Below are 22336 nucleotides of genomic sequence, written 5' to 3'. Positions count from 1 at the left end.
TATGTATAGAAGGCAAGTATGGGAGTACATGTATGTGTGAGAAGTATATGCGGGATGTTATAGAGGTACATGTGTGAATGCAACCATGTGTGTATGTGCATGTATTATGTATGTGGGGGATTCTGTGTGTGCATGCGGGGATGCAGATATCTGGAGCCCAGAGGCCAACCTTGCATCCCTCCAGTGCTATCTCCTTTTTTGATTTGAGACTCACTGGCTTGGAGCTCACAGGTAGGCCGGGCTGGCTTGCCAGTGAGCCCCACGGATCCTCCTGTTTCTACCTCCGCAGTACTGGGCTTAGGGCTGTAAGCACCCACATCTCACCCAGCTCTAACGTCTCACTCATTTTAAAGATTTTTATTTTCTAAATTAGCAAAGTATGCTTTAGCCGTTCACTCCCACCCCTTGGGGAACCTCCCCAGCTCTCCCTCGTTAATGTTCCAGGAGTGCTTTTGCCCATCCCTTTACCTGTCCTTCCTCATCACCCACCAGCTTTTAAAACTTTATTATATTTATTTATTATTTGTGTATGTGCTTGTGCGTGTGTGTCTGTGGTGTGTGGTGTGTGTGTGTGTGTGTGTGTGTGTGTGTGTGTAGGTATCTGTGCATATGAATGTAGGTATCCTCAGAGGCCAGAAAATCTCTGGAGCTAGAGTTACACAGTTACACATGGTTGTGAGCCATCTGATGTAAGTGCTAAGAACAAGAGTCATGTTTTTTGGAAGAGCCTCGAGTGTCCCTTAACTGCTAAGCTACATCTCCAGCCCCCAGCTCCTTTTATTTTAACTGGGTTTTGGGGATCAAACTCGGGTTCTCATACTTGGACAACAAACACTTTACTGACTGAGTTTACTGACTGGGTTTATTGACGGGGTTTCCCCAGGCTGACTTCTTTTCTTTTATGTTGGGGTGCGATGGGTTAAAGCCAATCCCATGGTCATCCTCAACTTCCAGAGGACAGGGAACAGGAATTTCATGTATCGGGAGGGCAAGAAAGAACTGGAAATAGCAGGGGTAGCACATTCATCGGATCTCTGGTCAGCACTCAGAGTGGTGTTTCTGGAGAGTGGCCGTGGGAGGACTGCCCTAGAAAGACCTTGCAAAGCCACTCTAGGGTGACCCTGAGTGCCTTGATTTGACTTAATCTCCCCACCCCTCTACCTTTCCCAGTACTAAGGAGAAGGTGGCATTTTGTTACCCATAATAAGAATCATGCCTACAGCCTGACTGGGAACAGTTGGCCCAAGGGGACAGAGGCCCAAGTCACCTGCCTCCTTCAAGGCCCTGCCCAACAGGAAGTCTGTGATTCATGCTCTGTAGCATTGGGTGTGCTCAGTAATTCCTTCCTGGACACTGTGGGTTGTTTACACAGCGACTAGTGATTTGACATTTGGCACTCTTATCTCTTACTTCTCTTGCTCTGTGCAGGGAATAGAATGCCACCTGTGTTTTTAAGGAAACCAAACTGTGACTCTTTTGGCACTGATATGTAGACAAAAGCCTCAGAGTGAGCAGGTGGCCTTACCTGGGCTGGGAGAGCCCTGACACTGTTTTCCAGGCTGGTAGGTCGGAGCTGACTGCTGCCCCCTGCAGGCTGACATTGGAGGAGTCCAGAGACCTTAAGGCTCGGTAGGAGCTGCTTTCTCAGTTCTGCCACTTTCAGTTAAAGTGAGAAATAACTAAAGTGATACCCTTGTTATGTAAGTTGACCCCAGGGGTTGTAGGACTCAACCTTCAATCTTGCAAACAGCCTTGGTCTAGCATCTTGATTCCCAATATGATGTCAGTCACTTCCTTTCTCCAGCTGTAGCCTCGGCTGTAAAAAGGACTATTTGGTTATGTTCCGAATGGTGATTTGTCCTAACTTGAGGATGCTTAGAAGCCCCCATACAAAAGTGAGACCTCTGGGTTGAAGGCTCTTGGTGTGAGCATTTTAGTTTAGGTTTCTTTGGGGGTGGGGGTGGGGGTGGGGGTGGGGGTGGGGGTGGGATTGGGGGTGGGGGTGGGGGGAGTGGGTGCTCTCAAGGAGCCCAAGCAGACCGTGAGCTTCTGATCATCTTGCCTCTAACCTTCCGAGCGATAGGATTAAAGGCATATACCATTGTACCCAGTTTATTAAATGCTGGGGGTAGAACCCAAAGTTTGTGCACGATGGGCCATCACACTACCAACTGAGCTACAACCCCAGCCCTACATTTTAAATGTTAAAAGTTGTGTGATTTCTACAGCTTTGAGTTGGTCCCCAGCATTTGTGGACACGTGTCGACAACAGAGCGACAAGGTAGAAGATACATTTCCCCAGATAACAAGATCTGTGGGGAAGAGAGATGTGTAACATGGTGGCTTTGAAGACCTGTGTGGCTCCAGGTTGAACCTTCAGTTTGTTTTGGAGGGACGCCCACATCAGTATGGGGTACTGGACTTACTTATCCTCTTCAAAAATCCTGCTCAACTTGTCCAGCGTAAGCACTGACAGCCTTCGTGACTCTGTAAGGTCCTGTGGTCTGTCAGTGACCAAACTAATCTCAACCCAGAGTCTAACTCCTATTTTATTTTCCTGCTTTCACCCCTAGTTCTTTCCTGGTGACGCAAGCTCAGAAGCATGGCGTTGCCTGGGTGGGGCCTCTTCTGCAGGGAGCTCCTTGCTGCTAACAGCTGGGGATGCTGGGTTCTATAAACAGTTATTTTATATGTTGGTCATAAGGTTAGCTTAGACTAGCCCTCTTTGGCAGGGAGAATGTGTCTTATAGATATGACATGGGGCTTTTTTATGTCCCAGAAATTGAGAGAACCCAGAGAAACTGGAGAACATTCAGCAAACGTTTCTTTTTAAGAGATGATGTTAAAAGACTAAAGCTGGGGGCAGAGGAAGCAGGTATGCCCCCCTTCCCTTGCTTTTATTGAAATGCCCTTCACAGGGCACAGATCCACCATTTTAATTAATTTAAATTGTGCAGTTCACAGTTTTGTTTTTTTTTTTTCTTTTTTCTTTTTTTCAGAGCTGGGGACCGAACCCAGGGCCTTGTGCTTGCTAGGCAAGCACTCTACCACTGAGCTAAATCCCCAACCCCTTAGTTCACAGTTTTTAATGTGTTCACAATGAGAGCACCCAATACCATGCCACTAGCTTATTGTCAGAGCCTCTCCCTCTCCCTTTCTCTCCTTCTCATCCTCTGTCAGTCACGAGCCAATCTTATGTCTCTCATCTGGAAATTTCACATAAACAGAATCATATGTTTAGGCACGAACTCCTGAGCACATGGCCTTTTTGTTTTGTTTTTTAATTTGGTCGAGAGAGGTTTTTTATGGCAGTTACTTTTATTCTCATCTTGAGTATCTGAATGTGTTTATTATGTGGTTTAGATAACAGCCTGTGTCACGCACACTTTGTGAGTGTGTGTGTGTGTGTGTGTGTGTGAGTGTGTGTGTGTTGCCTCCATGAATACATGTGCAACGCATGCATGCAGTTCCTGCAGAGGAGCGCATCAGTTGGAACTGGTTTTACAAAGGGCTTTGAGCCTCCAGGTGGCTCTGGGAACTAAATCCAGATCCTCTGCAAAAGCAGCCAGCGCTTTTAACTGCTGAGACATCTCTCTATCCAAATTTAGGATGGTTTTATTATCATAGTTTTTGTCTGGGTCAGTTTTAAATTACGGGTCTCTCTGAGAGTGAATCTTGTGGGTTTTTTTTTTTTTTTACCCTCTTAAAACATAACTTATTTTTACAAGGAAACAAGTTATATATGTGTACTGACTGGTTTTGTGTGTCAACTTGACACAAACTGAAGTTATCACAGAGAAAGGAGCCTCCCTTGAGGAAATTTCTCCATGAGATCCAGCTGTAAGGAATTTTCTCGATTAGTGATGTCAGGGGAGGAGGGCCCATTGTGGGTGGTACCATCCCTAGGTTCTATAAGAAAGCAAGCTGAGCAAGGCAGGGGAAGCAAGCCAGTAAGCGGCACCCCTCCAAGGAAGACCTTTGCATCAACTGCCTCTAAGTTCCTGCCCTGTGTCAGTTCCTAACCTGACTTCCTTTGGCAATGAACAGCAGTGTGGAAGTGTAAGCTGAATAAACTCTTTCCTCCACAACTTGCTTCTTGGTTATGATGTTTTTTACAGGAATAGAAACCCTGACTAAGATTCTGTGTGTGTGTGTGTGTATGTAAGATACTGTACTTACATATCCTTTTCAAAAATCCTGCTCAATTTGCCCAGAATAGGCACTGACAACCAGCTCCTTTGTGACTCTCTGTAAGGGCCTGTGGTCTGTCAGTGACCAAGCTAATCTCAACCCAGAGTCTAACCTCTTTTATTTTCCTGTTTCCTCTGTGTGTGTGTGTGTGTGTGTGTGTGTGTGTGTGTGTGTGTTCGTGCACACACACATTTATCATTGTGTGTAATGTGTGTTTGTGATGTGTGCGATGTCATGATGTGCACGTGGAGGTCATGTGGTCTTAGTTTATCAGAGCAATCCTGATACCCACTGAGCAATCCTGCCAGACACAGGGGACCATTTACATTTTAAAGCCACATAATCACGAGTTACTATAGGGAAAACCGTGGAATAGTTAAGTACGATAAAGAGAGAGCAAGAAGTATCTTTTCGGTGCTTCTTTGTGTAGGAAAATGGCCACTTTGGCAACAAGCACACAGAATAGGGATACAGAGCTTTCTGGAAGCTTTGCCTGTTTAGCCTAAGGTATATCGAGTTAATAACAAGAAGGAGAAAATGAGCTGGTGACGGACGTCATATACTGTAGTGGCAAGAAGTCGCCTGCAGTCTTCTGTTCTAGGTGCTGTGGCGAGGACTCTGAGACCCGGCAGAAATGACATGTGACCATGACAGGACAAGACTGAGAGTCCTAGAAGTTCAAGTTCAGCTCCGTGTTTGCCCAGTGCTGCCTGCTCTCCAGTTCCTTTCAGGGACACAGAAACCAGCTGGACTGGCCTTGTATGCTACAGAGGAAGCTGATATAAGTTCAAGAGTTACACAGAGCCATCATAAAAAGACCAGCAGGGTCTGGCCTGGAAGCCACCGCTGCCCAGCCTAAAACAAGCTTTTTAAATTGGGTGGGTGGGGTGACCCTGAAGGCAGTATAAGTGTATGACTGCCTATATCTGAGAGCGACAAGGGATTCATTATCATCCGTCTAGGCTGTCACTGGGCCAAGGAGAGCAACTATGCTCTCCTTGTGTGTTGTGGAGAGAGCACAACCTTCCAGCAGGTGAGCTGAGCTGAGGGGCACTGGGTACCTCTCAGCTCAGCTCCTGCAGCCTCAACACACTGGCGTGTGAGTGGCCAGTGGCTCGGAACTGACAAGCCAGCATTCTATCCCCTGGCCTCCTGGCCTCCAGGCCTCCACGCCTCAGCTGTTTGCCCTCATTCAGCAGAAAAGAGAGACAGGAAGGAAACAAGAGCTGGCTGTGGCAGAGACCTTGTTAATTAGTAAAGCCTGAAAGGCTGTGTATTGACTCTGCACTGGGGCAAGCCCAGAGGCCCTGACCCTGCTCGTCTGTCTGTCGGCCATGAGGAGCGAGGTGTCATACCTGAGCTCTGGAAGGAAAGGATAGTCAGCCCCTCAGTTAAGCGGAACACTCAAGACATCGCCATCGGTGTGCTGAGCTTTGTGCTCGCCGATGTGTTACCCCGTTCCAGGGGCCAGATGAACTCAGGTGGCACCTGTCTTATGTGCAACGCATGGTGACATCAGACAAACACTAGGATTTGGTCTTTCTGTGTCACACTAATTGCACACCTCCCCCAACTCTATGCCCCTCACCCTTGCTACCGAGTTTTAAATTAGTAACTACAGCACGTGGTCGGGCGCGAAGGGTTTCAAAAGCAGTGTAAATTCAGCAGTTCAGCACATTCAAATAGGCTGCTTGCCCTGAGTCACCATTAGTTCACCAGATGCACACAGTGGCCTAGGTGTTTAATGAATGATCAGCCAGGAATCCTGACTTGCCCTTTAAATACCTTAGGCTCATTTCTGCACAGCACCAGGTGCTCTGGAAAGGCAAGGATCTCCACCATTTCTTCCAAGATGTGTAGGTTTCGGGGCTGGAGAAATGGCTCAGAGGTTAAGAGTGCTTGCGCTCTCCCAGAGGACCAGAGTTCTGTTCCGAGCGATGGCAATGGGGCATTTGCAAATACTTATGAGTGTAGTCCTGAGGTGTTTCTCAACCTTGCTAGGGTTGTGAACCTTTAATACAGTCCCTTTATTTTTGTCGCTTACCTCATTACTGTAATTTTGCTGCTGTTATTAATCATAGTGAAAATATCTGATATGCAGGATATCTGATATGTGACCCCAAAGGAATAGTGACCCACAGGTTGAGAACCACTGCTCTAAGGGATCTTTGTATTCTAATGTGAGTATAGGACCATGTGTGCATGTGTGTGCACACATACAAACACACACATACACACACACACACACACACACACACGAGTAAAATCTCATTTTTTTAAAGGTAGCTTTGAGGAGCAAGATGGCTCAGTGGGTAAGGGTCCTTGCCCCCAAGACTTAAGATTTTTAACTTAATCCCCAGAACTTACATGGTGGAGGACAGCACAGAGTAAGTTGTCTCCTCCCATGCACAGCACTAACACACACAATAATAAATAAATAAGTGTAAAAAGACGTGTAGGTTTGATTTGAGGCTGCTGAGAATGGGCAGGTGTGGCTTGAAGCCAAGGCTGCAGTGGTAAGCCAGGTGAACGTCCTCTCTTTGTGGAAACACGCGTAGGTATAGTTGGATGGCTAATAGGAACACCCATTGGAGGAGCCAGGGTTTCACTCGGCTGATATCCACAGCAGTGTGTGAAGCAGCAAGCTCTGCCCCATGCATTGGTGAGGGAGGAACTGGAGGTTGTGGGAAAACTGGAGCTGAGTCGCCCCTTCTCTCATGCCTCGTTCTACCCTGTCAGGCATTTCCCCAAGCAAAGGTGGGAATTCCATTCCCACAGGTGCTTTATGATCGTGTGGCCCGTGCTGGGATACCTGTTCCTATGCAGAGTGGGTGAGGAAGAGGGAGTCTGGCAAGGATCTGAAGGTTAGCGGTGAACCTTCCTTGGGTGCCAAATGTGCATCATCATTAGTACAAAAGGAGACACCAAGGGCTGGGGAGATGGTTTGCCTGGCAAGCGCTGAATGTGAGTTTGATTCAAAGAACCAGTGTGAAAAATCTGGCTGTGGTATCAGGTACCAAAATCCTAGTACCTGGGAGATGGAGGCAGGGGGATGGTTCTCTGGGGACTATCTGGCCAACAATCTAGTTTACTCCTGAGTTCTAGGATAATTTGACACTTTGTTTAAAAAAAAAATAAAGAGAAAAGAAATGAAAAGGAAGGAAGGAAGGAAGGATGGATGGATGGATGGAAGGATGGATGGTGCCTGAGGAATGACAGCTCTGGCTTCCACTTGTGACACTGTACACATGCTCTCCTCCATTCCCAATCCCCAACCCCTACACACACACACACACACACACACACACAAATGACATGGCATAAAGTTAAAATGTTACACTGGAAAAAGCAGGATTTGTAAAGGAGAAACCCAAGCCTTAAGAGCTGTTGTCCAGAGCCCCTGGCTTTCTCTTGTCACCCCAAAATGAGTTTCTCCACCTCAGGGTCCGTTGGTATAAACACTGGAGGGCCACCACTGCAATTGCAAGATGCTGGGCTGCCTGCGCCTGTTTGCCTCCTCACCATTGGTGAGAAGGAATTGCTTCACACGTAAACCAGCAGGAGAGCGCTGTGGACGCTTTGTTTGCACAGCTGCTGCTGGCCTCCAGCTCGGCTCGCTATCTCTTACAGTGCAGAAGGGCCTGTGAACAGCCTGGGGAAAGGTTTCCAGAGGCTGGAGGAGGTGAGGACATGCCTGAGTGTCCTCCAGGTGCCTGTGGCCAAAATGGCTGAACTTTTAAAATGAAATCAACATGTATTTTAAAAACGTGACTTCACATTGCATTTCTGAGGTTCAGAATCCAAATGCTGTAGGCACCCTTGCAGTGGATGAACTTGCCTCAGCCTTTCCTCAGCCCCACTTCCCTTCCTCAGTCTGTTAGTGTGAAGTCAAGCACGTAACCATCTTGTGCACAGAAAGGCCTGGGTGGACTGCTCTGCCCCCTCTAGGTTTTCCCTCGTTCATTCCTTCTCCAGCTGCATAGCGTCATTGAACTGACACAACACCGAACGACATTTAGTACGAGTGCAGGCTTTTATGGTAGATCTTTTTCATTTGCTTTTGCTTTATGGAGTCTCCCTTTGTATTCCTGGCTGGCCTGGAACTCACTGTGTACACCAGGCCAGCATTGAAGTCAGAGATTCACTTGTTCCCCAAGTACAAGGATTAGGAGTGTGTATCCCCAACCCTGGCCATTCGTCTCTCTTTTGAATCATTTTGCACATGTGTAGGCTATGATACTGGGAGAAAGGTTGCCGTGCAAAGGAACGCCTTTGTAATTTCAGTGGCTACAACCATGTGGTCGACCACGTTACCTTCTAGGCCTTCCTGCCAGACCCCCCCACCCCCCACCTCCCCCACCCCCCCCCACCTCCCCACTCCCCCATCCCCGAGCTGAGGACCGAACCCAGGGCCTTCCGCTTGCTAGGCAAGTGCTCTACCACTGAGCTAAATCCCCCAGCCCGGCTGTCTCAGTCTTAATGCAGCTTTTAGTTATGGTTTAGGCTTTGAAAACAATAGTAGAAAAAAAAGCCCAATTGCTTTGTGGCCATGATAATCGCATAGGGGTTTTGAGTTGCTGGAGTGACGGGGATTGGTGTTGATTTTTGTTGACTGCCTGGATGAGTGAATAAGATAAAATGATAAGTGGTAAGTGCACAGCTCTGCGAATTGATGGAGTGCCTTGGGTGCTCTTTCTGATGGTATGGTCTCTCTAACCTTGCTATGACATCTGGACATAAGATGGAGGGAAATACGCCCAGCACTATAAATATGGCTTCTGTGTCTACACAGTGCCTCTGGGTCAGCAGGGCTTTCCTAGCCCTGGCATCATTGCCACGTGGATGGGACCCAGACATCACTACGGATCTGGAAAAGGTGATGTGGGAGCTGGGAGGCCAGATACAGCTTTTCTACATCGACTTTCTTCGCTTGGATCTCTCTAGAATGACTTTGTTACAGCACATGTCTTGAACAAAGGCATGGGCTTTGTTTATTCTTAGACGCCAGGGCTGTTGTTGAATTAGGTATGGTTCCAGGAAAGGGGAAGTTTGTTTTATGGTCTTTTTATAAAATAGTAAGCTGGGGTTGGTGGGGGAACAGGGGCCAGAGAAGGGTTCTGGAGAGGTTTGCCAACAAAGGCTTATGTTAAATGTTAAACTGTTTGTAAACACAATGCGGTTTACCACATCGTGCACCACACTGAGAAAGGCAAATTAGCAAATAATCAGAACAGCATTAAGTGCAGGGACAATATACACGCTCCCCTGGAGGCAAACACAGCCTGTGCCACTGTGAAGGTCAGGCCGGGGTGACCCTGCCAGCTTCAAACTTACAGACCAAGTGCCTTTCTTTAGCAGTCCAGGGTGTGAGTTGGGTCCAAACCAAGGTTAAATCAGGTCTGATTTTCAGCATCCTTCCTTTTCCTGAGACTTCCAGGAGAGAGGGAACCTGCTGACTACAAGTGTTCTTTCCTTCACTGAAAGATTTGGGCATCAGGGATCCCTTTCCGATCACTAACAGGGCTGCAAACCCCTGTGCCCCGGGGCAGAAGAGACAGCTTACAAGTTGAAAGCACTTGTTCTCGCAGAGGACCAAGTCTGGTTCCCAGCACCCACATGGCTGATCACAGCCACCTGTAACTCCAGGGGTACACAGACATACGTGCAGGCTAACACTCATGCACATTAAGTAAAATAAGTTTTTTAAAAAATATTTATTTATTTTATTTATGAGTACACTGTCGCTCTCTTCCGACACACCAGAAGAGGGCATCAGATCCCATTACAGACAGTTTGTGGTTGCTGGGAATTGAACTCAGGACCTCTGGAAGAGTAGTCAGTGCTCTTAACCACTGAGCCATCTCTCCAGGCCCAAAATAAATCTTTAAAAACAATTAGAACTGTGCTCAGGGCTAAACAATCTTTGCCCACCATTAATACTCTGCCTCCAGGTCTTCCCTGTATCAGTCAGTCTAAAAGGAAAAGAAAAGAAGGACATTAAGCTATCATTCACATAATATACAACTCCATGATTTATAGTATATTTACAGGGCTGTGTGGCCATTACTACAGTCAATAGAATGGTTTCATTAGTTCTCAAATGGAATGCATGCTCATCAGCAGACCCTCCCCACCTCTTTCCTGTATCCCCGCCTCTAGCCTTGGCCAACCATTAAGCTATCTCCTGTGTCTTTAGATTTATTATTCCAGAACGTTCCTTCCACACCAGTCTAGGATCTTTCACTCAGCATCATGCTTCTGCTGTAGCCCATGTCAGCATTTTATTCCCTGTCATGGAGCGCCACATTTTCTTCACCCGATCATTTGTCGGTAGGGGAGTGAGTTGTTTCCACTTTTAGGACACTGTGAGCAATGGCGCCTTGAACACGTGTGTGTACGTTTTTATAGAAAAGTGAGCTTGACAGCCTCAGGGAAACTTGGTTTAGCATTGCTATGAAGCGCTGATGGTTTTCCTGCATGGCTACAGATTTTCTATCGTCTCAGCAGTGCGTGAGGGCTTCAGCTTTTCTGTATCTTCCCTGGCACTAAGCATGTGTGAGTGGCGGCTTTGATCTGCCCTTGCCTAGTAACTGGTAGAGCAGCATCTCATGTGCTCGTTTCTGTGTCTTCTTTGGAGACAAACCTATTCCTATCCTTTGCCCACATCAAGGGTGGGTGGTTTTCTGGCCATTGAGATGCACACCTTTGGTTTCAGCACTTGGGAAGGCAGAGGCAGGCAGATCTCTGTGAGGTCTAGGGCAGCCAGAGCTGTGTGAGAGTCCGTGTATTTTTATTTTGTTTTGTTTTGTTTGTTTGTTTGCGTTATAAATGGCTTGTTTTTATTATGAAGGTGAAGAATTCTTTATTCTGCTAGGATCTGATTGGTAAATCTTTCCTCTTGCTCTGTGGGCCACCTTGTAATCCTGCAGCGTTGTAAAGGTTCCCACAGGCTACCCTCACAGTGAATTACAAGCTCACAACCACCTTCCGTTGTAGGGGGCGCTATAATGCCTTCTTCTGGCTGCCTTGGGTACTTCACAGACTTGGTGTTTATAAAACATGAAGGCAAACACACACACACACACATACACACACACCACACACACACACACACACACACACACACACACACACACACAGATGTCTGTCCTTTTGTCATCTGTGCTTTTGGTATTGAAGCAGAGGGACCTTGGTCTAGACCAAGATCACAGATATTCATTCCCAAGTCTTCTAAGAGTTTAAATAGTTTTAGTTCTAGAATTCAGTTCTAGAGTCATTGTGTGAAGGGTAAGAGGTGCTGGCTTCGTGTGTTTTGTTTGTGACAAGGTCGCGTGTAGCCCAGGCTAGCCTCACATTTATTATGTAGCTGAGGATGATTTTGACCTCCTCTCCCTCTGCTTGTACCACCTTAGTGCTGGAGACTGTGCCACCACATCCAGTGCATGTGATGCTAGGGGCCAAACCCAGGGCTTTGTGTATGCGGCCAAGCATTCCAATGGAGCTGCTGTGCCGCCAGCCAACCATTTTCCCACCTTTACGGTGGGCTGAGAATAGCTCCTGGGCTCCTTAGAAGGTGGAGGACTCATAGGAAGGACCCGGCATAAATCCACAGCTCTACCCTGGCCCTCAAAACATCAGGTGACAGGCAGCAAGTGGGCTGTAGGCTGTTAATCACCCTCTCTTTTCCCTCTGACATTCAGCTTTTTTTTCTTTTAATACTGAGTATTGAAATTACTCCCCCAGTTGGGTGGTGATAGCTCAGGCCTTTAATCTCAGCACTCATGAGGTGGAGGCAGGAGGATTTCTGTGAGTTCAAGACCAGCCTAATCTACATAGTGAGTTCTAGGACAGCCAGGGCTGTTACATAGAGAAACCGTGTCTTGGAGAAGGAGAAGAAAAAAAAAAAATGGAGGAAGAGGAAGGAAGAAGAAATAATGATGATGATGATAGTGATGAAGATGAAGATGATGATGAAGAAGATAAGTCCCTCAAACATGCTAAGCAAGTCTATGCCATGGAGTTACATCTCCAGCTTTATAAAAATCTTTAATTTTGAGATAGAGTCTCTAAATTGCCTGGGCTAGCCTCAAATTCATCAACTATTCAAGGCTGGCCTGGAACTTCCAATCATCCTGCCTCCTCTCCCTGTCACTGGGATGGGAGACATGTTCCAGGAGGTCCCAGCAGCAGCAGCAGCAGCAGCAGCAGCAGCAGCAGCAGCAGCAGCAGCAGCAGCGGCTTCCTTCACAAGCTGGGCACGGCCTGTGAATCCTCATTCCTTTGTTCTCTTTGTGCTTAGAATGTTGAGGTCCTGGCCAGCAGGAGCCACTCCTCAGAGCAGACCCAAGAAGAGGCTGACCTGCGCGAGAAAGCCCTGAAGGAGGAGAATGAGAAGCTGCAGGGAAGGATAGTGGAGCTGGAGCGCAGGGCGGCCCAGCTGCAGAGGCAGATGGAGGATGTGAAGGGTGACGAGGCCCAAGCGAAGGAGACACTCCGGAAGTGTGAGGTAAGGCGGGGCCTTGGCTCTTTCCGGAAAGTGACTTCAGAGGTGGGGGAGGGACTGTCAGGATTTATTCAAGATGCCAAGGTAAACTGCAAGCATCTGTAGGAGTGGTCTGTGAGCAGGGATGACAAAACCAGGATGAGAAACGTAGGCCCTCACAGAACAGTCCCAGTGACTCTGGCGTCAGACACTCATCTCTCTGAGGCTCACTGGGGAACCTCCCAACACCTGAGAGGCCTTGTCACACCTCCACCAAGCCGACTCACTAAAGACATCCTTTCTTTAACACATAGCTGATATTTTAGGAGAGTTTAGCAAACCAGTTATCTGGTTTGCCAGGGAAGCAGTTAGGAAAAGAGGTAGTGAGAAAGGGCAGCTGAATGAGACAGCGCTGGGCGCCATCGGGTCACCAGCGCACCTTCTACAGCAGGACCTGGCCCTGCCTGGGGTTTCCGCATGTCTAGGGGTAAAGCATGGGTATCTGTATTAATGGAAAACAACAAAACAAAGCACCAAGGTAACCCAGAGAGTCGCATGGAGATAAAAGTGGGACTCCAGAGGGGCCCACACCCGGGAACCCAGCCGTTCCTGTCATCTTTACCCCATGAGAGGCATACTATGACCATGGCTATCTTCCGTCCTTATATCCTTTGGCCTCTCTGTTTCATTGTAGAGTGAAGTACAGCAGCTTGAGGAAGCCCTTTTGTGCGCCAGAAACGAAGAAAAGGAAGCCACATGTGCCAGAGCGGCTGTGGAGAGGGAGCTGGAGCAAGCTCAGGTAAGCCGTCACTTCCTCAGCCACGTAGGTGGACATGGCCGCTGGGTCTGTCCTTCCAGGGAGTTCCTTTCACATGGGTAGCCACGCTGAGCTCTAGACTGGTGACTCAGAGGTAGGGGATGGTTGGTCATATCTGGAGAGGTTTAAGTTGTGGGAAGATACTGCAGGTCCATGGTGAGCGTCCTAGGAAGCACAGGCCAGCCCCACAACCACCAACGTTTCTGGTGTAAATGTCACTGTGCCGAGGCTGAGAAGCCCTGGGTGGGGAAATTCTCGACAGCTTTGCAGAGATAAAATACAAACAGGGTATGAAGGCTAGCAGGACTTGTCCCTAAGGCGGCCTGGAGTGGCCTCTCTGCAGAAGCCAATTTCCCTTCTCCTTTGGGCAAACGCAGTCCACACTGTGGAGTCACTCTTTCAAAGCAGCTATTAAAAGGAGCAGGAAGAAGTCATTTCCTTGAGACCAGATAGCTATCTCTTTTCAAAACCAGGACGTTCGGAGAAAATGAGATTTTTTCCTTTTGGATGTCAGGAAGATTATTCGAAGCCCACTGTAGTCAGAGCCAGCGTCAAGTCTGTAAATTGACTTTTGCGCCATGGACTCAGTGTGACTTCTTTCTGTCCTCCCACTCTGAGGTTTTTAAAATGCTGCCTAAATATCCTTGGGGCGAGTTTTGGGGAAGGTGACAGCCGAAGGACTGGATCCAGCAGGCTGTTGAAGTTTGCAGTGGGTTCCCCACTGGCCTGCAGGGTCAGGTGGGGGACAGCAAACAGGAAGTGAGTCAAGCTTGGAGCCGTGGTTCAGAGCTCTAAGTGCATGAGGCTGGTTTTCTTAAGCTCTCTCCTGTGGTGCTGAGCAGGACTCATACTTGGACATCATGGCATCTGGCTTTACCTTGGGAGCCAGGGATCTGAGCTCAGGCCCTCCTGCCTGCACGCATGTGCTCTACCCACTGAGCAGCTCCCTGGATCCCCTCTGCAGCTCTAACGCTCTGGGAGCAATGCTGAGGGAGGCACTTTGACGCCTCAGAAATGGTGCTAACAGTCCAAACCCACTGGCTAACAGTGGAATACGATTTACATGTGCGGGGTGGGGCGGGGCGGGGTTGGGGGTGGGGAATCCCCGATAGGTGATTCTAAGACCCAGAGTAGGTGGATCTACAATGACACCCTTGAGCTTGAGGATCATTACCCGTTACTGGATGTAGAGCCTTTGACTACATGACTAAGCTCAGTAACCAAGGCTCACTAAGCTCCCAGAAATGAAGGACCGGAGGAAGGTAGCTTCTCAGAGGTGTGGGAGCCGAGCGACTATAGACCAGCCGTGAAGTGACAGGGCTCTCCCTTTCTGCTGTCTCAATACACAGAAGGCTCAGGGGAGTGGCAGCGGGGGATAAGCACTAAGCCTTCTCTCTCTCTTTTTAATGATTTATTTAATACACGTGAATACACTACACTGTCACTATCTTCAGACACACCAGAAGAGGGCATCAGATCCCATTACAGATGGTTGTGAGCCACCATGTGGTTGCTGAGAATTGAACTCAGGACCTCTGGAAGAGCAGTCAGTGCTCTTAACCTCTGAGCCATCTCTCCAGCCCTAAAAGCCTTCTTTTAAGGATAAAAATATATTTAAAAAAAAAAAAACCCAATAGTTATATGACTACCTCTTATATCAGATTCAATATCAGCAGTGGGATGTCCCTTAACATAGAATGCAAATTCCAGCCTTTTCGAGTGGAGTCACTGTTTTTGGAACAGATAGGAATCCATAAACTTGAATTTGAGCTTTATCTCAGATAATCTTAAAATGTCCCACGATTTAGAAATGCCACCTAGAAAATGTTCTGTCTCCTTGGCTATCTAAGAAATATGTTCTAGGTGCACGCACACACACACACACACACACACACACACACACACACACGGGGCAGGGGGTGGATTGAGAAAAAAAATTTATAAAAAGTCACTGCTACAAAGACATAGCCCAAATTCATCCAAAAAGAAGCAAGCTTGGGACCTTTGGAAGGTGTGTGTGTGTGTCCGTCCTGTGTGTGTGTCCGCCCCTGCCGTCCCAGGGTCACACCAGGGAAGATGAAGAGTTGGCTTGTGTCACAGGACCCCACAATCATCTGTGGAAGCCAGGGGCTAACATAGGGAATCTTTCTCTATTGCTTTCCACCTGTTTTGTTTTTGTTTTGTTTTGAGACAGGGTTTTTCTCATGTAGCCCTGTTGTCCTGGAACTAGCTGTGTAGACCAGGCTGGACTCTCACTGAGCTCTGCCCCCGGGCCTCCCGAGGGCTGGCAGGCACCACTGCCAGCACCACCATGGGTGGCAGGGGAGAGAGTACACCCACATTTCTGAGATCTAGTTCCTTCGAGTTTTTCCCCACAGGTTGGAATCAATCTCACTGGTTGTAACAACCCCCTTTCCCATTTTTCCTCCCCAACCCCAGGAAGTAAACCGCAGGGTTTGACCTGCTCTTGCTGTGTGGCCAGCTGTGGTTGCAGTGGACTAATTTGCCCCCACACTGGCATCTGTCTTAGTTAGGGTTTCCATTGCTGTGAAGAGACACCATGACCAAGGCCACTCTTATAAAGGACAACATTTAATTGGGGCTGGTTTACAGGTTCAGAGCTTCGGTCCATTATCAAGGCAGGAAGCATGGCAGTGTGCAGGCAGACACGGTGCTGGAGGAGCCAAGAGTTCTGCATCCTGATCCACAAGGAGCAGAAGGAGACTGTGCCACACTGGGCAGAGCTTGTGCTTAGGAGCCTGCCCCCACAGTGATACGTTTCTTCCAACAAGGCCACACCTCCTAATAGTATCACTCCCTATGGGTTAAGCATCCAAACACATGAGCTATGGGGGCCATTCCTATTCAAACCCCCGCGCCTGGATATTTTTCTTTGCTCTCTTTTCCCCAACAGCTTTTGTTGATCTTGGTTCCCTGTAGGGGTAAACTTCAGCAGCCTGACGATGTTTGCTGCTAATGTACATCCCGCCCCTCTGCCGCCCAAGTTCAGGACCGCCCCAGGGCTTTTCACTCCCATGCTGTACACTTGGCAAGCACACCTACAGTATACTCTGCAAACCCAGGAGGGCCTGGGATGACTGAGGAATAGCTTCAAGATGCATGAGTAACCACACAGAACGGCAGATTATAAACTGTGAAGCACTGTGTCCAAACGTCAACCATTGTTCTGTACAGCCTCTTGCAAGGACACAAGACAAGGCAGGGCTTAAGAGCTCTGTGCTAGGTCGTGGTAGCAGTGCATGCATTTAATCCTGGCACTTGGAAGGCAAAGGCAAGCAGATCTCTAAGTTCGAGGCCAGCCTGGTCTACAAGTTCTAGGACAGCCAGGGCTACACAGAGAAACTCTGTCTCAAAAGAAAAATATACACATATTAATATATTAAATAAATGAATGAATTTTGAAAAACGTTCCTGTACTAGGCTGGAGATTGGGCTCAGCTGCTAGGGCGCTTGTCCCGTTGGTTTAGGTCGATCTGCAATATCAATGTCCTGTTTTGAGAACAAACATTCAGATTTAGGAGTCTTTCCTAAACCCCACCATGCACTGTGTCTGTTCGATGTCCTTCCATCACTCATCCTTCCACTGATGACTGTGGAGGTTGCTGGTTAAGTCAGTTTGCCTTTTTCAGTCCCTGATTCCCTTGATTCTTTCCCCTTTGCCTAAAGGTGATGGGTTTCACTGCCTTTGCGGTGTGACTATGAAGTTCCCCTTGCCACCTGTGGCAGAGGGCGAACAGGTCGGTGAGTGGCACTGCTGTGGTTTTCCATCTGCAGAGAGAGCTGAGCCAGATCTCCCAAGAGCAGAAGGAACTCCTAGAGAAACTCCAGGAGGAGGTGGAGCAGAAGGAGCAGCTGAGGAAGCTGAAGAACGAGATGGAGAGTGAGCGAAGGCACCTGGACAAGACCATCGAGAAGCTGCAGAAGGAGGTGAGAGGGCAGGAGGCAGAGCCAAGGGCAGGCCGACCCAGGAGAACCCAGCAGCTTCTCCCGCAAAGGCTCAGGAAATCCATAGTTCCCCCAGGCACAGATGTATCTGGACGGTGCAGATACCCTGCAGCCATTCCTTGGACTCTGGAAATTCCAGATGCGAGAAACTTAGCTAAAATGTAAACACCGAAACCCTCAGGGCCCTGGGCACCTGGTCACTTGCTAACAATAAACAGAGCTGGTGTAGACACACACTTACCCAACGTTCCTTGTCCTGGAGTTGAGGCCTCTGGGAAAATCTGCATACTTACGTCTCTCCGATGTATCCAGGAGTGCCAAAGGCAGTTTCTAAACCCTGAAACTTCTGCCCCTCAGCTCATTTCTGCCCCAAGATACTCACAAAGAAAGGCACACACGGGAGGCTGTCATTTTCTGATCCCTACCCTGTGCCAGGCATTTTGCTAGTGACATCTCTAGCTGCAGCTAGAGGTCTATCTGGGTATTGTCTTTACTCTGGCGATGCCTCCAGGAGGTAGATAGGATTTCAGTGTTTCCAAAAGGACAGTGCCAAGGCCCTCAGTGGCTAAGGATTCACCTCAACCATACACTGGATAGTGGAAAGCAAAGTTCTGACCTCAGAGCTGTGCATCCAGCCCCTGCTCACTCTTCCATGCTGTCCCCAAGGCAGGGTTAAGCCCAGGGCCTGGTGCTTAGCAGTGATGAGAGGAGATGTTTGCCATGTAGGAATGGGCTCCAGATGGAGTATGGCAGGGTCCCCTCATATCACGCCACTTCCTCTAGATGGCCGACATTGCTGAGGCCTCCCGCACTTCCTCTTTGGAGCTGCAGAAGCAGCTGGATGAGTATAAGGAGAAGAATCGCCGGGAGCTTGCGGAAATGCAGACACAGCTGAAGGAGAAAAGCCTGGAGGTGGAAAAGGCCAGACTGGCAGCCTTGAAGATGCAGGATGAGGTAATGCGTGCTGGGTAATCCTCTCCTGTCTCTCTTCTGAGCGCGTTCTTCAGCTTGCTTCCAAGGCTTCTGCTGAGGCAGCTGGGCCAGGGGATGCTCAGGGAAGCTTCGGGGCTTGTTTTATTCTCTGTTCTCTAGTGATTCCATGCAGGTAGCCTCCTAAGGTGCTAAACTCCCACTGACGCACAAGCGAGACAGGGACAGCTTTAACTGGGTCGCCTTCTGGTTAGGTCCAACGTTTTCTGCCTGAAAAGTTGAACCATCCTTTATGGAGCAAGGATATTGTTACGTCCATCTGTGTCCGGATACGTCATTCACATCCGTGCCTTCTCTCATTCAGAGAACAAGATGGCAGGAAGGGACAAGGCTCTTTTAACAACCATTTTGTTTGTTTCTTTATGTGCAAATGCGTGATTCCACGTGAGTTTGTCTGTTTGCAGCACGTATGTGTTGGTGCCCATGGAAACCTAAAGAGGTTGTTGATCATTTGAAGCGGGAGTTGTGGGCGTTTGTGAGCTGCCTGATGTAGGGGCTGGGGTCCAAACTCTGGTCCTCATGATTGAGAAACAAATGCTCTTAGCTACTGAGCCACCTCTCCAGTCCTGACAATTTTCTCTTGGCTTCTATTGGGGCAGATAAGAATTTGATAGCCATTGAAAAATAAACCAAAAGATGTCCTTAGGGACTGGGCATGTGGCTCTGTGGTAGAGTGCCTGTCTAGACTTGGTTTAGTTTCCAAGTCTCAGGAGTTTACGAATGCTGAAATAATTAAAACATATTATCTTTGTTATTTATTATTTATCGTTGTGGGTGTGTGGTGTATGTATGTGAAGGTGCGAGTGTATGTATGGAGCTCAGGGGACAGCTTTGTGGAGTGGGTTCTCCTACCTTTCTGTGGGTTGGGGGGTCAGGCTGAGATTGCCAGGCTTGTGAGGCAAGCACTTTACCTGCTGAGCCTGCGAGGCCACCCTAAGACTCGTTCTTGGTTTTATATTAGTAATAGAGCAAAGAAATGCAACGGTGCATTCTTGACCTGGGAAGAGAAAAGTTAATGGGGATGTTAGGTGTTGGAGGCTGGGAAGCACCATGACTACCCATTTCTGTCTGTCTGTCTGTCTTTCTGTGTCTCTGTCTCTCTCTGTGTGTCTTGGTGTCTCTCTCTGTTTCTTTCTCCCCCATGTCAGTTCTCCTGCCCCATGTTCCCGAGTGCTAGGATCATAGGCATGAGCCCCCACACCTGGTTGTGAGTCTAGCCTGTGCTAACTGAATGGTGGTGAACAAGCTATCTCAGCAACACCTTCTACAAACATTAGTAGCTTAGTGACAAATAAGATAATGAAAGGGTGTAGTGGAGTCATGTAGGTCCTGGACATCCAATACACATTTCTCTTTCTTTCTCAACTCCTCCTCCCAGTGCCCTCCTTCCCTGAGTGGGAAAAGCCCACAGATTCCACAGGAAAACAAGTTTTCTTTAAAAAAAACAAACAAAACAAAAAGAACCAAACTTTTAATTTCTTTGAGGATCAAAGGATGGTTTCCCCCTGAGTCAGTGCTGAACTCATCAAAGAACAATGGATATTTGTTACAGATTTCCAGAACACTTCTGAAAGGGCCCTATAATGGGTCCACTCTGCCTCAGGGTCAAGATACAGGAGTCCGAGAAAGCAGCATGCTGACATCACGGCTCTCTGCTGTGAAAAGAATTTTCTTTTCATTTTTAGGGGTGGAAGGGCTCAGACATTTGCCAGACATCAAATATCTGGTCTGTTTTAACTTCAAAAGGCCACAGTGTCATTGTGACCCTGAACAGGGATCCGCATGGCTGTTTGTATAAATATTTTGGGGCTAGAAAAGATAAAGAAGCCGATGGCCACAGAGATTCGGTAAGGCCAGACAGCTACCCTTCTGCCTGTGGCCTGAGACACCCAGGGTCAGATGAGGGTGACCTTTGACCTTTAGGAATTAAGGCTTAGAGTTTGTCTTTAGTTCATTTACTAAATCCTGCTAACTACTTAAAGGTGGTACTGACAGGTTAAGAAGGTATTTGCTTACTTGCATTTGTACCAGCAGATAAATTAATTTATATGACAATTTATTATCGTGCCAACAAATTTATTTATTAGCAGGTTGATTAGTTTATATGGCAGTTGTGACATCTCACATATGGATCTCCTGTCCCTCGATCCTGTTCAGCTCACCACCCTCTCTGGTCTCTCCTGCTGCTCCCCTTTGCCCACAGGGCCTCCTACTTTCTCATCTGTGTGGGTCCCTATCAGGTTAGGGTTGCTCTTGGAGCATGGGCAGCTCAACAATGGCTGTGCCACTGAAGAAAAAAACCTTGGTCTCTCCATGAGCAACAATGAGCTGACTGTACATCCTCAGGAAGGGCGGGGCCTCATGGTGGAGGTGATGGTGGTGATGGTGGTGGTGGTGGTAGGTATTAGGAGAGGTGTGCATGCTGTTTGTTTCTGAGGATGCCAAGAAGGAAGTTTGGGCTGTTTATTTGCTTGGCATTCTTTGTGGTTATTATTTTTGGTATCATCTGATTCTCAGAGAAAGTACATCTTAACATTTTCCCTATGTTATAGTGAGGAAATTGAGCCCCAGAGAAATTTAGTGCTTCTCTGTAGTGTATCAAATCCATTCTGTTCTCTCTGTGGGTGATCGACTAGACCAGACCAGGGCCTGTGTCTAGAAGTCATCTTCTCCCAAGTGTGGCTGTGCTAGAATGGCTGGTGTTCTCCACTGTACTGGAAATGGGTATCTTCATCTCCAACAGAGTACAGTGCGGGAGCCTTCCCTCCTGAGGTCTTCCTCCCTCCTGAGGTCTTTGCACACTAGCCTGATCCTTCAGAGCTTCCCCGGCTTTCTGTGGACTCCTTGAAGGAATAAACCTCTGTGGTGTTCCGTTGTTAGCTCTGTGCCTACTCTGGGAGGGTTTGACATTGGCAACCAAAGAGCCAGGGTTGAGCCCCACTGAATCAGCCCGCCAGGTTGGTTTTGGCCTTCCCACTGCCAGTGAGGTGGCCGGCTCCTGAGATGTAAACAGTTGTACATTCCTCAAAACTATTAGTTGAGCGCCACCTTGTGGACAAAAAGAGCACTGTAGTTATGGGTGATCATTTTTCTTCTGCCCAGCAATGGCTGTTACCAAATGAGTGTGATTTTGTTCTTGGGTTTTGCGCCTGCTGGTTGCTTAGAGACCATTGATTGAGTTTTTATTTTAAACCTTCAAACCTCTCTTGAGACAATGCTGATACAAGAATGCTTAGCTACTTAAGTGTCTTTCAAGTGGTTTTGACCACAGCATCCACACGCTTACCACAAAAGCATCACAGTGCTTGTTCATACTTTGTGTGTGTGCTCTGTAGTGAGAATACTAGTCCACATCTAGTCAATTGACTTTATAACCTAATAGTCTATTGCTTGCAAAGGAAAAGCATGGTCGTTTTATAAGATGGAAAGCCGGAGCCTAGAGAGAGGTGGGATTTGCTCATCTTTGCTTTGGGGTGGGCTTGTGCACTCTGTCTTCCGGCCTCCTTGAGCAAGGCACACATGTGGCATGCAAGCCTGAATGCCAGCCCGTGTTCCATGTCATTGTGAGAGCTATCCGCTACCAGTTCAATTCCTTGCCATTTCCACTGCCTGGGGATCTCCACATACACTCTCCTTCAGTTGCGCCTCAAGGAGGAAGAGTTGCGGGACTACCAACGAGCTGAGGAGGAAGCGCTCACGAAACGGCAGCTTCTGGAGCAGTCACTGAAGGATCTGGAGTACGAGCTGGAGGCCAAGAGTCACCTCAAGGATGACCGAAGCCGACTGGTCAAGCAGATGGAGGTGTGTGGTGTGGGAACACGGGCTGCTGCTACTCTTTCTTGACATTATAAAGATCCTTTCTCTGCCTGGGGTGGGGAGGGTGCAGCTTA

The 22336-nt window shown here is 48.1% G+C and overlaps 1 protein-coding gene across 1 annotated transcript in view; it reads left to right on the top strand.

The window, feature by feature from the left end:
• The window catches only part of Cgnl1 (cingulin like 1), a 150417-nt gene that overhangs the window by 107020 nt on the left and 21061 nt on the right, over window positions 1–22336 (top strand). Inside the window, exons 9-13 of the mRNA XM_032910331.1 lie at window positions 12491–12697; window positions 13368–13472; window positions 17286–17438; window positions 18240–18410; window positions 22086–22247. Coding sequence (XP_032766222.1) covers window positions 12491–12697; window positions 13368–13472; window positions 17286–17438; window positions 18240–18410; window positions 22086–22247 — 798 coding nt within the window. The remainder of the gene's footprint in view (window positions 1–12490; window positions 12698–13367; window positions 13473–17285; window positions 17439–18239; window positions 18411–22085; window positions 22248–22336) is intronic.

This window comes from Rattus rattus, chromosome 8 (genome assembly GCF_011064425.1).
Source record: "Rattus rattus isolate New Zealand chromosome 8, Rrattus_CSIRO_v1, whole genome shotgun sequence".
NCBI lineage: Eukaryota > Metazoa > Chordata > Mammalia > Rodentia > Muridae > Rattus > Rattus rattus.
Note: the sequence above shows the minus strand (reverse complement) of the source record. Positions and strands in the feature narration are given on the sequence as shown.